The sequence below is a fragment of the Parus major genome, chromosome Z (assembly GCF_001522545.3).
Source record: "Parus major isolate Abel chromosome Z, Parus_major1.1, whole genome shotgun sequence".
Taxonomy (NCBI): Eukaryota; Metazoa; Chordata; class Aves; order Passeriformes; family Paridae; genus Parus; species Parus major.
The window spans coordinates 21,823,206-21,838,889 of NC_031799.1; the positions used below are offsets into that span (position 1 = coordinate 21,823,206).

At 41.2% G+C, this 15,684-nt stretch overlaps 1 protein-coding gene across 1 annotated transcript in view; it reads right to left on the bottom strand.

Moving 5' to 3' along the window:
• The window catches only part of CMYA5 (cardiomyopathy associated 5), a 45,859-nt gene that overhangs the window by 7,751 nt on the left and 22,424 nt on the right, over positions 1-15,684 (bottom strand). Inside the window, exons 5-9 of the mRNA XM_015615339.3 lie at positions 14,450-14,472; positions 12,385-12,506; positions 8,302-8,451; positions 7,175-7,321; positions 3,588-3,732 (exon numbers count right to left, since the gene is read on the bottom strand). Of these exons, the coding sequence (XP_015470825.1) occupies positions 3,588-3,732; positions 7,175-7,321; positions 8,302-8,451; positions 12,385-12,506; positions 14,450-14,472 (587 nt within the window). The remainder of the gene's footprint in view (positions 1-3,587; positions 3,733-7,174; positions 7,322-8,301; positions 8,452-12,384; positions 12,507-14,449; positions 14,473-15,684) is intronic.

Here is a 15,684-nt window from a genome sequence, read left to right on the forward strand (position 1 = left end):
TCTCCTCTCCTCTCCTCTCCTCTCCTCTCCTCGAGTCTCCTCTCCTCTCCTCGAGTCTCCTCTCCTCGAGTCTCCTCTCCTCTCCTCGAGTCTCCTCTCCTCGAGTCTCCTCTCCTCGAGTCTCCTCTCCTTGAATCTCCTCTCCTCTCCTCGAGTCTCCTCTCCTTGAATCTCCTCTCTTCTCCCCTGTTTCCAGTACTATTATGTGAGCAATGAAAGACTGGCTCCTCTTGTTCCAGCATTAGACTTGCTCCATAAGGAAACTGAAAATTTCATTCCCTAGAAGTGCTGGTCTTGCACTGTCAGAGAGGATGACACTCAGTAACTTCCATTTTCACAAGCTCACCACATACTTCACTTATTTCTGCCTCCCTGAGTCTTATGGATTTCTCATGATGTGACACAGGCTTTCCATCTCAACAGCCTACATACCTAATCCCTGGACTACATTTCTCACAGCTTTCCATCTTCCACCCACAACTCCATTGACTTCTCAACACAAAGAGGCTGAACAGTAAGAAAATAGCAGAGCTCTTGAAACTGAAAGAAAGATTTCAAAGCGTCACTCATAAAGATTCTGGAAAAAGATTCAACCTGGGAAGGAGCTTTAAAACCACTTCAGCAGGCCAGGGACTCGTTTTTGCTAAAAATTAAAAATTATTTCAATGAAATGATGTCCCTCAGGTGACAAGCTGCCAAGAACAGAGAAAGGAGAATGGAAAATGTAGATTTGGGTGGTGATTTTCTGGTTATTTTTCTGGTGTATTTTTTATGTTTTGGTTGGTTGGGGTTTTGTGGTTTTTTGTTTGGTTTGGTTTGTTTTTTGACAGTATTTGAAAGGAACTTTTAGTGAGGTTTTGTTTCTAGATGTGCTTCATATTCTCTCCCTGGGGAACTAGGAGCTACTCCAAGGATGCTCTTGGAGTTACTCAAAAGCATCCTGGGCAGCTGGCTCTAGGGGACCCTGCTTGATCAGGGGTGCAACTCTATGTGATCTCCAGAGGTCCCTTCCAACCTCAGCCATGCTGTGATTCCATGGCATACCGAAGTTTACATGGGGCTGACTTAGACCACGTTTCTCTCTCTAGCTGTTCAATCAGGGTCTTTCTCGCTGTTTGCTCCTTTGGTGGTGTCCTTTACCTTGGGTGAGCTTCCAGAATGACATCTGTGAAAGCAGCCTTACAGGATGGGACCATGCTGCCTTCTCCAGAACTTTCCTTGAATGTTTTTCCCTGACCTCTGCCTTCTGTGCCTGCAGCAGCAACCAAATGAACTTTCCAGGGTTGCTGCGAAATGTGCTTGAACTCCTACCCAGGGGACTGGGAAATTGCTTAGCTCCAGGGCTGCTGAAAGCACAAAAGGCTCTCTATGAGACAGCTCCACATTTGGCTGATCCCCAAGATGCATGTTGCTCAGGAAACCTGCAAAGGACAAACTCTAAGCTTTCAAGGAAAAAAGAAAATCAGAATCTACAAGATTTGAGACCAAAATTCTGGGTGTGCATAGAGTCAGAGTTTTATTCTACCTTACATATAGGTGCTTCATTTCTAGTCAAGTTGATTGACTTCTATTCAAGTTGATGTCCAGTTCTAAGTTGCACCTTTGGGGCCCTTGGATATGAGCAATACAGGCAGTGTTCTCCATCTACCAGTGGGATTTTTTCCTCTCAACTTTATGTAAAATCTTAGAAAGAAACCTTTAAAAATTTTTTTTTTCATCATTATAACAACTTGTGACACTACAGAAGATTTCCAGGTTATTCTCAGGGGATGATTTAGGAAAGAGGGAAATTGTTTTCAGGGAAAGTAAGTGGCAAAACATTGTCTTTGACACACAAAAAGGGGTCAAAGCCCTTCTTCAAATAGAGAATTTTAAACTATAGCAATTCTAAGAAAATTCATTATTTTGTCCTGTGTAAAGTTTTCACACTTGTCACAGTTAAAGGCCAGCTTCTGCTGACAGGGAGGCCAGAAAGTCAAATGTGACTCAGTATAATTATAAACACGTTAGATTTTACATAAGGTCACTTGAGAAAGCAAAGGGGTCTGTTCTGGAAGCCTTTTGCCACATTTATCACCACACAAGCAAACACTTGGTGTTACCAACGCCTTGCTCATAGATTACAGAGATCAGCACAGTTTCTGGTTTAGTTTTGAGAAAAAAAGTCAATTCCAGATAACAGCACACAAACTTGAAGGCAAACAACCAGCTTATGTTTTGAGAGCAGATCCATTATCTTTGACCAACAGTGACTTTGGCAGGTTGACAGGGACCTGATGGCCTCATGAAATATGTTTGAAACAGAGCAAGCCCCTCCGAGAGGCAGGAGAACTGGGCGAGACCTCTCCTTGATTGCAGTAATGCAGCACACTGGTACTGCATGATAAAAAGTCTCCCACCCACACAGAAATTTTTAATTTCAGTTTTCAGCCTACTTTTGTAAGGAGCAAGGCATTCACAATTTCACAGTTGTACTTCTCTCCTACAAAGCTATGAACACTTCAGTCCACTAAACTAATTTTGACTTCAGGGCATGAAGCCCTTCCCTCCTCTTCATGGAACTCTCCCCTCTCTACCCCATCTCCATGATGCCCACATGAACTAGCCCACAGGTGAAGATCTTAATCAGGCTTCTCATGAGGTGAAGATGACAAGCTCAGCTGGGCTGAGGCTCTTCCACAGGATCCTGTATGTCAAGTCACCCCTCTCCACAAAACTTCTCAGAACTTTCCAACTGTATTTTGCTGGAAAATTGTTTTTAGAAGGCAAACAAAGACCCCTAAGGACATACAGATCACCATCTAATTCCCTGCATACAGCTAAAAGGTTGGAACTAGACGATCTTTAAGGTCTCTTCCAACTCAGGTTATTCTATGATTCTATGAATCTGCAACAATTTTCTCTGCATTTCAGCACAGTGCACAGTAACACAGCTCAGGGGTGCCAACATCCTGCCTTGTCCTCTCCTCTACGCAGCACAGTCTTAGCATAGAGGAAGACAAAGAGGGCCTGGCAAAAATAGCCACTACTCCAAATTTCAAAGCTACTCTTGGAGCCCTGTGGCATGTCTGCACAGCCAGGCAGCACAGGACTCAGCTGTGCATTGAGAGGCCTCTGCATGCACATCCAGACAGCAAGATGGATCAGCAACATTACTGAGACACCCATATCACCCTTGCTATGCTCAGAGATTACTTCTGTCTTGTTCTCCACAAAGCGAAGAGCAAACAGGGCCATGCTCCTCCATCACTCGTCTTCCCCGGGGCCACGGCAGCTTCGGGGCAGCGATTGCTCCCCCGCCCAGCACAGCCCCGAAGCTTCTGGCTGACTGCAGACAGCACAACATCTCCGTGGTTTTAGCCCCAGATGAAAGGGATTGTCCGGTTAAGCAGAATAAAAAGGAAGCGCTTTTATGTCTCAACCTAATCTCACAGATTAGTGCCTGCCCCTTAAATTCCTCAGCACACAGAAGCAGATTTCTTCCTTACGCGGCCGCAGGCAGAATAATCTCTTGCGTAATGAGCCGCGGTCTGCGGGACGGTCATTAGCGGCTGCCTGATCTGACCGGGGGCTTTGGTGGCACTGACCTGAGACCTTCTCCCTCCGGCGAGTGCTGCCGGCAGTACTCCAGGATGAAGGACTCGGCGGACACGGATGCGGAGCTCCAGCGGACAGTGGCTGTGTCCCAGCACACGGTGCAGTCCTCGGCCTTGATGGTGGGCACAGCGGGTGCTGGGGACACAAGGACACGTTAGCTGCACTGCCCGAGGGGCATCTTTGGAGGGGAAGGAACAGTCGCCTCCTTGAAAACCCACGCGATGGATTTTTGCCCATCCAGCAGTGTTCTTCTGCTTGTTTGTATTTGAATGGCAGAGGGGTATATTACAGGGAAAACAAACAATGAGAACATGCTGCGAAAGTCACTGTGAATAGTTGTGCATTTGTCACACCCTGGTAATGGTGAATTTTTATGCCTTTTATGTCTTTCCTCAAGCAATGTTTCCTCATTTCTGCCAATCTGCAAGGAGCAGAGCACCGAGGCAGCGCTGTCTACAGCTCTCCCTGCATCACCTCAATTCTGTCCTCAGCAGTCCCTGCATGAACTGCATCAGAAACAAATGTGCTGCTGCAAAAATGACAGGGAGATGCTGACTTTCTGTTTAATTATGTCCTAGTTATTTTTGCAATGCTAAAATTTGGTCCTGTAATTTCTCCTTTTTAGAGATTCTGTTTAAGAGCTACAGGCCGAACTGCAATACAGAAAACTGAATATAAAATAATGCACTAGCTGCAAGTAATCAAAAGCTATTGTGTGAAACTGCACATTCAACACTGTAGGCTGAAAATGAATTAGTTGTATTCTCTTTCTTTTTCCCATTCTGGGAAATGACAACAGAAAACACCTTACAACCTGCTGTGAAACTCACACAAACAGTCCTAATGCCAATCCTAAAAGAAAGTGTACTAATTAAAAAAAAATAAATAAAAAAAGAGTAATAAAAATTAATTTTATGATTCCAAACAGGAAGCCTAAGACAAAAGTAGGGATTAGATGTTTTTACAACAAGATAATCTAATAGAATTACAGGAAACATTCCAGGTGCATTCTGTTTTTTAAGAAAAATATTTGTTTTTACTAGAAAAGGAGGAAAGAAAAACACCCACAAATGTTTAACCGTTTCCTGGTTTAATTGAAATCAGGAAGTTAGCAGTTCAGGTTAAGATTTACTTTATGTTTTACTACAGGAACAGTTAATGTATGTATTCAGCAGAGCAATGGATTTGTGGGATACAGCATCATCTGGTTATACCTCTTTATAGCTTCCTCAGCAATAGTTCCTTCATTCTCTTTTGGTAAGTTTGATTATCGCCTGTTTCTAAATGTATTCTTGCTAAAAAATAAAAAATGAGTAGCTGAATCCCCTAATACCTCCATTCAGCATCTTGCACACATACCTACATCTGTGTATATGTAAACAGTATGTCACAAGATAATAAGATTTTTTTAATGTAATTTGAAAATATCTGTCTGAAGAGTAGCTGAAGTGAGCATACCAAAAAAAAGCTGTTACTGTGCTTCTGAGACTCTTTTAAAAAATTAATTGCAGCTAGAATACATAATCTAATTTCATTGTAATATTCTGGAACTCATGTAAGTGATTGTAAAAGAGGCAAGGAGCCAACAGGGTGAGAATCACACAGGTTTTGAGCAACAGCAGAAGCTGTGTTCACTTCTGTGTCCTTAGGACTGCAAGGAGAGATCACCAGGAGGTCAGTTGTGGGGCAGAGGGATACTTCCTGTCTTCAGCATCATCCCCTCACAGAAAACACTGTTTGGAAACAGAGAGCTCCTCAGCAGAGGGAAGGACAAGCTGTGAGCCTGGGAGGTGGAGGAGCATGGGTCAGGGGGCTCTGGGGGGATGTTACAGCAGCATCTACCTTCATTCCCCACAGCTCTCCACACTACACTGACACCTCTACAGGTGCAGTGCCATCAGAGAAATTTTATGGGCATTCCCAACAACTGGAAGAGTCTTTGTTCAGCTATTTAGGTATATTCCTATAACAGCATATACCAGCAAATTATTTTCTTGTATGTGTGAACTTTTAATCTGAATTACTAAATATAAACTCTGTATTCTTGCTTCTGAGTTCATTGGGCTACTTAAAGAATTTATATTTTATCTTTATATCAAAGCAGCTGGACTCCTGTTGAAGAACTGGCTTCAATTACTGGTGCTCATCTTTCTGCCTTTGGTGTTGGAGAGATGCAGCAATTTTGCATCAGCCAGTCCTCAGCAGTGTCCCCAAAAGCCCATTTGAGGCTCATGCACTCCAGAGGAAGTTCAACTGAGCTTTGAGGGAAAGTGTTTAATAGTTTAATTATAATAAACTAAATATAAAAATATTTAGTTTAATGTTTTTAAACTAAATAAACTGTTACCCAGTTTATTTGTTTTCATACAAAAATAGGCCGAAGGAAGCCATTAAAGACTCCTATAAATTAACTTTTCTTAGTAGGATTAAATTTTTAGGAAAAGGTATGGTGAGCCTGACACCAAAAGACAGAGATTTCTTAAACATAATGGTTTCAGAAAGGTGAAACCCTTTTAAAATTATGATTTTTAATCTTAGCAATAACAATAACTAGCTACCAATAACTTGTAATTATTTGTGCATTTGGCAGAAAGTCTGCACCATGTTTACAGTTGCATTGCTGAGGCTAAATTTTGAATTTTCCCTTTGAGTTCTCTGGAAAATAACCTTTGTTAAAATATAAATCACAAATTAAGTACTGGGGAGAATTATCAACAGATTTGAAGACTAGTAGATTAAGCAGAAGGCTTGAAGCTGTGGCTGCTGCCAAGTGATTTCATCAAGAAACTCAGTGTGGTACAGAATTTTTTACTGTGAAATTATTAGATATCCTTGCCTGTATTTGTGATCACAAGAATGGAGTAATTGTTTTTATCCTGTAGCACCGAAAAAAATTGTCTGACAGGAGGGCCTTAAACACAAGGATGCTTCTCCTTGCTTGTAATTCAAGAAGCAATAGTTTTGTCAATACAAATTATTAAAGAAATTAAAGCTCAGAAAAATTAATCAGTCAAATGAAGCTCATAAGCAATACTCATCGAGTTACTCATCTCAATTTATACTACATAAGCAGCAGCAGAGCCTCTCAGGCACACCTGAGATTTGTGTCCCACTGAGTAAGACACAGCATGTAAGAGCAGTCCTTCCCTTGAAAAATTAATAACTTAAATCAATGCAACATTGATGTATTCAGGTGGATGGAAGAGAGGCAAAACATGCAGCCATCTCTTCCACTGTAGGCAGGAAAGGGAGGAGCAGCAGGGAGCAGCCAGGTGGCTTTCCCAGAGCTTCCATGGAGCACTGCAACACACTCAAAAGATAAATATATAATGGGCTGCCCTGATGCCACAGCCATGTGGCCCAACAGTGGAAACATCTTCAAATTTGAATGCCTTCAAGTTTCCTCTCAGGAGCAACTATGCCACTATCTCTCAGTGAACAGAGGAATGACTGTGAACTGCCTGCTATCTGGCAAATGGGCTAAATGAAGCAGTTTCTCCCGTGTCAGTAACTCTGTGGACTAAATTAGTCTAAGGACCCGAAACTTGTGATAATCAAATGACAAAAATGTACATACCTGTTTTAAAAATGGCTTTTTCACTGGGTAAACTGCAGCCTGTGCCATTCACAGCCATGACCCACACACTGTAGCAGCGATCTGGCTCCAGGTCCTCCAGAACGCAGTGGCTCTCTTTCACTGTCACTCTGTACTCTTCCACTAAGGCTAGGAGAACACACAGATGCACAGGACTTCACAGTCATGTTTGCACTGGCAGGGCTTACAACTAAACCTCTCATCACATTAAAAACAAGCAATTTAAAAAAAAATCTAGAAATTATTACTAGGTAAGATCTCCATATTTCACTCTGACAGGAAACTTCTGATGTGCCCTTGAGTTGAGTGTATGCAAATACCATTTATGGCAAGTGAAGATTATTGCCCTCGGTCCTCCTGGACTGCAAATTTGGGACATCCAACCAGCAGTTACCAACCCTGGTGTCACCACTATAACAACAATTCCTCACAATGAAGTGTATAGCACTTACTCTGATGAATTCTGTTATATACCACTTAGCTATAAATTACATACTACAAAAAGCCCTTAAAATCCTTTAGCCTGCATGTATACAGATACATGGATTTGTGCAGAGCCTGGTCACTGAAAGTGACCTTATGTTCTACTTTGAGCTTTTTAATGAAAGAGCAATTCAACCCCCTTTATTAAATTTCAATTTTTAACGTTTGAAATATTTTGAAAAAAATCTTTGTCTACATGTGAAAATACTGACTGCCTGTTCCTAATGCTTTTTCAATGAGGACATATTTCTGAAGCACATGCAGGGTCCTGAAAACATAATGAAGCCTGTTCCCTTAGGAGCTCTGTCTGCAGTGCCTTGAGTAACAAAGGGGCAGCATGGACACATTCTCTCTGAGGGCCAGATCTTGTAATGAAAAAGCAGTTTAGCAGGTGAAAACCACTGCCCTTGAGTTCACTGACCACGATATTACCTTGCATTTGCAGGGACAAAGGGGAGGAGAAGAAACAACATCTTCCTCATGATCTCTCCCACCATTGTCTGTCTTTAGTTCTATACAGACGCCTTCACAGCCATTCTTCTTCCCATGTCCCGGGCACTTCCCTGCAGCTCATCCTCCCATCTGCTTACCCCAGGCCAGGGCAGAAAGAGCAAGATCTTACGCACCCCCTGCATCTTTGCTGGCTTGCAGCTCCTCCATACAGTAGACCTGGAAGCAGTCGATGGTATCCCCGTCATTCACAGCCCAGTAGACAGCAATGGAGGTGCTGGTGGCTGAGTTTGGCTCCTGAGGTATGACAGTCGGGGTCTGTGGGACTGAGATGAAAGTCTCCCATTGTTACACATGCTCATGTGTTTTCAGCTAAATTATCTACAAATACATGAGTCAAGCCAATTTCTTATTTTCACTCAGGTTGCTTATTTCCACAGAGCAAGTACAGCAGGAAATACAGAACAGTGGTGCAGTTTTAGAGCAATAGATCTTCATAAACTAGGATCAGAAAAAAGTATCTGCTCAGCGTTGGAAGCCCCCCATTTCCCTCACAAGTCTGGACAAAATGCAGTCCCAGTACTGGGACCACCCAAACCCAGCACAAAGCGTGCGCCTACACCCTCCTCCAGAGAGATGTGTGTACTGATCCTGGAAATGTGGACAGCAGACAGGACCTGCCACACCAGGAGGAGATCCATGCAGTGTGCCAGTGCCACTGACAGCAGCTGGGTTGTGCTTCAGGCACAGAAGGCTCTAATTGCACAGGGGAGCAAGAGGCTCCCTGCACTTTCGGGTCCATTCCTGCTCTGGGGTGGACTCCTACGCACACACACAGTTTGGCACTCCTTCATGCCATGGTCATTTCCCCACAGACCCAGAGGACTGAGAATTTTTTGTTTGCAGGTGGACCTGAACTCTGCCAAAGCACCTGAACCCCATGGGGCTAGCAGGATCATTCCTCACAGAGTGCTTCAAAGATTTCCAAGGCTCCCCAGCTTTCACACAAACTTTTGTCTCCTGATTGACACAGATATAGCCCCAGATGAGATATTGTTCGCCTCTGTGATTATGTCATAGAAGAGAGGGAGGGGAAAGAAAGAAGCAAAAAGCCCCAAAAGATGATAATTGTTAAAGTGATTGCAGGGAACGAAAATACATGGTTCTATTTCTTCACCCAGTAAATTTCCATATTTCATGAATTCTCTTAGAATCTCAGCAGAAAGCTTTAGTGTTCTTTTCAGTTATCTCCACAGTAATGATGATGATCCCCTGTGGCATGAACAAGGCAAATGCAGATGCTGGCTGTTTCCTTATGATTTATACAGAGAGCTACCAGTACAGTAGCATTACATCTGCTTCCCATTGAGAAAAAAAAATTATCCTTCTTATTGCTAAAAACAATCCTCATTTTGTCTTTTGACTTCATCTAGAGTTGGCAATTAAGAAATTTATCATCTTTAGGAAAATACTTCCTTTCAGTGGACATGGTGGGGAAACCAATTTTTTTTTTCCCACGAAGTTGCCTAGAAACCACTATTTTTGATCACAGAAACCCCACAGTTGCAAGATTTATTATTATGCCAAATCTGAACAGAAGCTATTTTACTGAATGAAACTTCTTTCTGAAAAAAAAATAAATCATAGATCAAAATTCAGTTCAGCAACATTGAGAAACATTTGATTTCTAATTTCCTTTTCCATAATATGAAACAATTTGAAAGGAAGCAATTTCAAAACAAGTAGCTGAACTATTATCTTCAGAAACAGAACATTTATGCATTGTCCTCTTTTTAAGTGAATTTTAATCAAAAAATGAGGTATTTGCAATATGAGTTTGACTAAATTATATTTTTCAACAGAAAAGTGGCATATGTTCTCATCAGTTTTCATTGAAGTCCTGTGGTGTAAGGAAGTTTTCCATCATGCTATGTAATCTCCACAGTAATCAAGAGTTTCCTGATGTAATGAGAAACAGTATTTCCTCACATTGTGTACTTAAAGGAGGAGAGCAGATACATTTCTCTGTGACTCTATTGGCAACTTCTTTACCATCAGCAAAGGTCCTCACCTTCCAGTATAAAAGGTCAGACCTTGCAGTGGGCTTTGGAAATAATTACTTTTAATTTTTTTAATTATTCCCACTCTTCTAATCCCAGGCAGAACCTGTGTTCCATTATGTTCAACATAATGCTGCAAGGGTTTTTTATGCTAATGTATTTATGAATGGAAATGGATTACATGAAAGGAGGAAAATTTTGAGGGAAAAGGGCTTTTCATTAGTGGACGTGGAAAATTTGTAAATGGAGGGCTTTTTGAAGGAAAGATGTTTCTGAAGTGCTGAAAATAATGATCTATGAAATTGTTCTGTACAACACGATTCTTTCTGAAGGAGAATACTGGCACATTCATATGCATTTCATCATACAACTTCAGTCTGTTAAAATTCCAAGTGTCTGAAAGTGGTCCCCAGTATGTGATAAATTATGTATTCAAACCATTCAATTCCAAATCAAGTTTCATGTATACATGTAAGTATTTTCCTTCGGGAGGGTTGTAACCTTGAAAAAACAAACTATCAAATAAATAAGAAAAAACACACAAAATTTTTTGACTACTGCTTGCCAAAGCAAAAATCTGATAGTAGTTGAAATACTTTGCAGTAAAAGTGAAGACAGAAAACTAGGTATGTTAAAGATTAAGTAAGCATAAAGGAGCTTTGAAGATCTCTTACTAGCAGACAATTATTCATTTGCAGTTTGTTGAAGAAAACTGGTCTGGAAACACAGCCAGCAAACACAGTAGCCAATGCAAACTAACCCAGAAAGCCAACTTCAGCAGTTTAGGGAAATAAATGTTGGAGTGGCTTGTGGGAAAAAGAAACACATAGCTCTGTCCTCATGTATGACCTTGCCAGTGGGAAGCAGCCTAGGAGGAATGAAAGGTTGCACCAATGGGACTGCAAGAAGAAGTTTAGGAGCTAAGCCAAGACACACAGCACATTTACACCAGCAAGTTAACTGGCAGAGTGAGTTAGAAAAATGGTCTTTTTATCTGACTTCCTAAAAAAATGTCACTGCAATAATGCTGCATGCACAAATGCCTGTCCAGCTTCACCTGAGAAGCTTCAAATGCCATAGGTGAATTCATACACATCTGACAAGGACATTAACATCTCAGATATATTTGAGTTCCGGTAAATCTAATAAAAGCAGAATAGGGAGGAGAGAGACAATCTCCCCATACTGACACTGCTAAGTGCACTCAGCCCTTATTAGACACCAGAGGGTCTGCACAAGGTGGGCACTTCTCCAATGTCCCATTAGTCTTGAAAATCCAGCCAGTGAACAAAGCACCTTAGGGGATCTAATGCTCTAGTTTCAGTGCTCAGGGACCAAACACATGAGAAAGGGGCTTCCCTTCAAAACCCAGGCAGTGACTATGATGGCAGTGGTGGATGTGACAACAAATGGGAGGCCACAAAGCATGACAGTGAGAAGCGAGATCCCTAAACCACAGCTCTCTTGAAAAAGAAACCCCAGAGTGAGGTCCCATTATGAAGAAAATGAATCCACAAAATGGTGCTGACAAGATATTTGTTGACAGCTGTCCAGATTTAGATAATACACCTATATATATACAGGCAGAGCAGAAAGCCCCGTCAGGCTTTTTAAAGGACATGAAATATCAGACAGAGATAAGTAAACCCCTTTCTCATGTGCAATTTTCACTGCTACCCTCCCAGGCAGAGGCTGTTTCTAGCTTTAGTTAACCATTTTCTCTTCACATCCCTTGAGAGTTTCAGGTGCATCCATTCACTTGTGACAAGTCCAGGGACCTCAGCCATCAACCAGCCCCGTCCTCATTCCCACACCAAGCATTCTGGGGCTGCCACCCTCAGAGAAAGAGAGCTTAGGAGACACTTTGAATGCGTCTTCTATCTCTGCATGCAAGAAAAAGCAACTTCTTTATCCCTGGGAGTTTTAGATCGAGCCCTTCAGCTTGTCAGAGGTACAGATGTCTGACATGATGCAAGAATCCCCCAGTTTAGCACTTCTCCCTCTTGCTCATCTTACTGTACCTACTATAAGCCAAACACTTGTGCACAATTAAACTTCATTTTACATTCAACTCTGATTGCTAATTACATGGTTTGCAAATCTACACTTGTCAAATAGATTCTATTTTTAGCTTCCTGAGATTCACAAAGTGTTGCCAAAACGTTAGCTTTTGTGAAGACAATATCTGGAGTTTCTTACCAGCCACGTGTTGTAAGGAGTGTTGATTGCTTTGTCCTGGACTGTCTGCATAGTGCTCAAACAGTGAAAAAGCACTGGGCACCTTCTCCAAAGAGAGAGTGGTATCCATTGCAGAAAGTAACCTAATTGGAAGAAAACACATATCTGTCCATGTAAATCCTTTGTGGTATTCCATAGTTTTCCAAAGGCCAGAAATAAATAACACGTGGCATAAGCTTCTCTGAATATTTCCTGGGAACTTGAGGACAGCATGCAAAGAGAGGCTGTCTCCCTGATTTTGAACATTTAGACCATACTGCAGTTTCAAATCAGGAGCATAGAGAGAGTGCACGTGGTCTGTTTACACTTAACCCACAAGAATGTGAAGATGTGGAAGTTCTCAGCAAGACTCTCAAGAACACGGGTTTGGGCTTGCTAATGCAGTGCCTTTAGAGGTTACAAACCTTAGAGTTAACTACAGCAGCTGACTCCAGATATGTAATGTAAAGCAGCTACTTGTGGCAAGCCAAAAACCATGAGAGGGAAGATATATTTCCCTTAATTAGCTCATATGTGCTGGGTTCATTACATGAAAAAAACCCAAAACATTTTTAACCCTGAGACAGAAGCAGCCTCTAGAAAATGGAAGACATTTTTTTTTCAAGGCATCTGAACTTTAAATTTCTCCCCTTCTTTTTTTTTAGTCACCGAAGTAGTTAATTATGCATAATCTTAACAAAGCACAACAAACGTAATACACTTTCTTTAGAAAAAACATGCATTGTTAAATAGACTTGTTCTTAACCTTTTTTAGGTAGACAGGTATTATCAAACTAAAGTAATAACCAAGCCCATGCACCAAACAGAATAAACTTTATTGTGTAAGTAAAAAAGTAAAGATCAAACAGACAGAAAGCCTTAGAAAATGGTTTCGTCCCATTCTACCTGCATTTATCTTATGCAATAAACTAAATACAGATACATGGCCAGTTTGACTTGGGACAGGTGAGTCCAGATTTATAGTTCTAATTCTGGAGATTAATGGAAACCATGAAGGGGTGTTTGGCACATTCTCTTCAGACTGCTTTCCTGGGGCTGTAATTTGACTGTAAACTGAAACTCTGGTGTCACTGTTATGCCCCAGTCCGTGTCAGCACACATATCCCTGTGATGGCTGGGGCAGCACTGATGAGGGTATGTTTGATATGCACTGCACAATGCCTGAGCCCTCTGGGGAAAGTCAGGGGTGGTGGGCTGGGCAGTGCAGTTTTGGAGCTTGCACAGGACAAGCCTCAGCCAACTGCTCTGAATGTTTTCCCTTTACCTAGATTTTTTGGGGGTGGAATATGGGCTTCTGGTTGAACACTTCTTTCATAAAGGATGGGACTCATCAAAATCACTCCCTTGAGAAAATCCCACATGGCAGAAAACTGTTTGTGATTGTATGTATTTGCTGATGTGCAGTTATGCAAATTGTATGCATTTACATGATGCAGTTATGATGGGGCACCAGCTCACTGAAACACCCTGAATCAAGCAGTGCCAATAGAAAGCCATAGGAAAACATCAGCTCATAGTCAGGTTTTAAAATCTACTTAATCTCATTTTTATGGAGTTTTGTTGAGAAGCGTAGTCAAACTACCTGTGTTGCTTTGTGTTATAATCTTTCAGATTCAAAGTGATACAGAACCAGGCTAGTGAAAAAATAAATGTATTAGTGATATATCTGATCAGTCTAAAAGGTGGAAGCACTGTCACACTGGTTGTTGTATATATATGTATGTACAGTAATAACTACAAGGAGCTTCTGTTTAAAAATATCTGCATAGAGATTTAAAATTGAGCTGATGTTTTAATGTGCTATTTGTTTAATTAATGTATTACAGAACATGGTGGAACACTTAAAAAACAGTCAGTTACAACGACAAGTATGAAGCCACTTCTCTAAATTTCATTATTAGCGAGGTTTACAAAAGGTAGCTCTGTTATTTGCGGTGTGTTTTCAAAGCTTGCAAATACTAAATGAAGCATCCGGCATGCTAGGCCTAGTACTCACTACAGTGCACTTAACCCATACTTCATGTACCTTTTATTCAATTCTTTAGATGACTAGAGAAGGGAAAAGAAATGTGTTAACATTTTTCAAAACCCCCAAAGTGTTGAAAAGCCAGTCATGATCATCTAACAGTCTTTCTACTCTCCACAGACATAAAACACTACTGACTTGAGGTAGTGTGGAATGCTCCTCATTTGCACCAGCAGAGAATTTGTTTCCTTAGGAATATTTAATTTCAAAGCACTGGCTCAGCTGGATATTAGAGTATAAATCTTATTTTAAGCGTCTGATGGGTCAGTATTCAATACCTAGGTTTAAAGACAGAGCATAATCAAGTACTTTCTTAAAGCAGAACTTTTAGAGAAGGAAATCACTTGCACATTAAGAGCAGTAAAATACGAATTCTGGCGAAAATGTCCTTCATAACTTCTTGTTACTAGAAGCCATGTGAGATTTGTACTTATGGAATGAGAGTTTGTCCCATGCCCCAGGAAACTTCAGCTAATATTTCTTGGCCTGTGAACAAAAAAGTTCCTGTCCTTTATCCCTAACAGAAGGAAGCAGGGATATCAAATAATTTTCACACCCCCATAAAATAATTACAGATTACAAAAGTATCTTTTAGACAAAGCACCAATCCTCACAAAATCAGTCAAATAATACAGATTTTTCATCCATCCCAAAATAGCCAATCTACTACAACATTCACTTGGTTACAGGATACTATAACCTTGTGTGGGACAGAGCAGGGAAGAAAGCCAAATATTGGTCCATCATTTCTGTAGCTGGGGCATATATGGACTGGACACTTTTATTTCAAAAGCTGATTTATTTTGCATGAGTGATCAGTCTTTAGACAGTAATTTGACCTTTCTATTTCTGGCATTCCAAGATAGTTTATCTGCAACTTCCAGGCCACATGCTAATTCCATAATGGAGGAAGATTATTATTCCAAAAACTGTCCTGTTTGAAACTGGTAATAACACTTGTGGAGAGAAGAAAGTACTTTGGCTCACTTAAGGACAAGTCTTGAAGCACAAGAAGAGTATTGGAGGACCCAGGATGAGCAGCACCCTCTGGACAAAGTTTAAGACTAATGGCTGTATGAGTTAGTAGGTCCAGTCCAGTCCAGCAGATTCACTGGAGATGTTTTTAACATCCAGGAAGGACCATTAGAGACATGCACATCACATGCACAGCTCTTAGCCTATCTCACTGTCGAGGTTTCACCCCAGTCAGCAACCAACATAGCCCCTCACTGTTC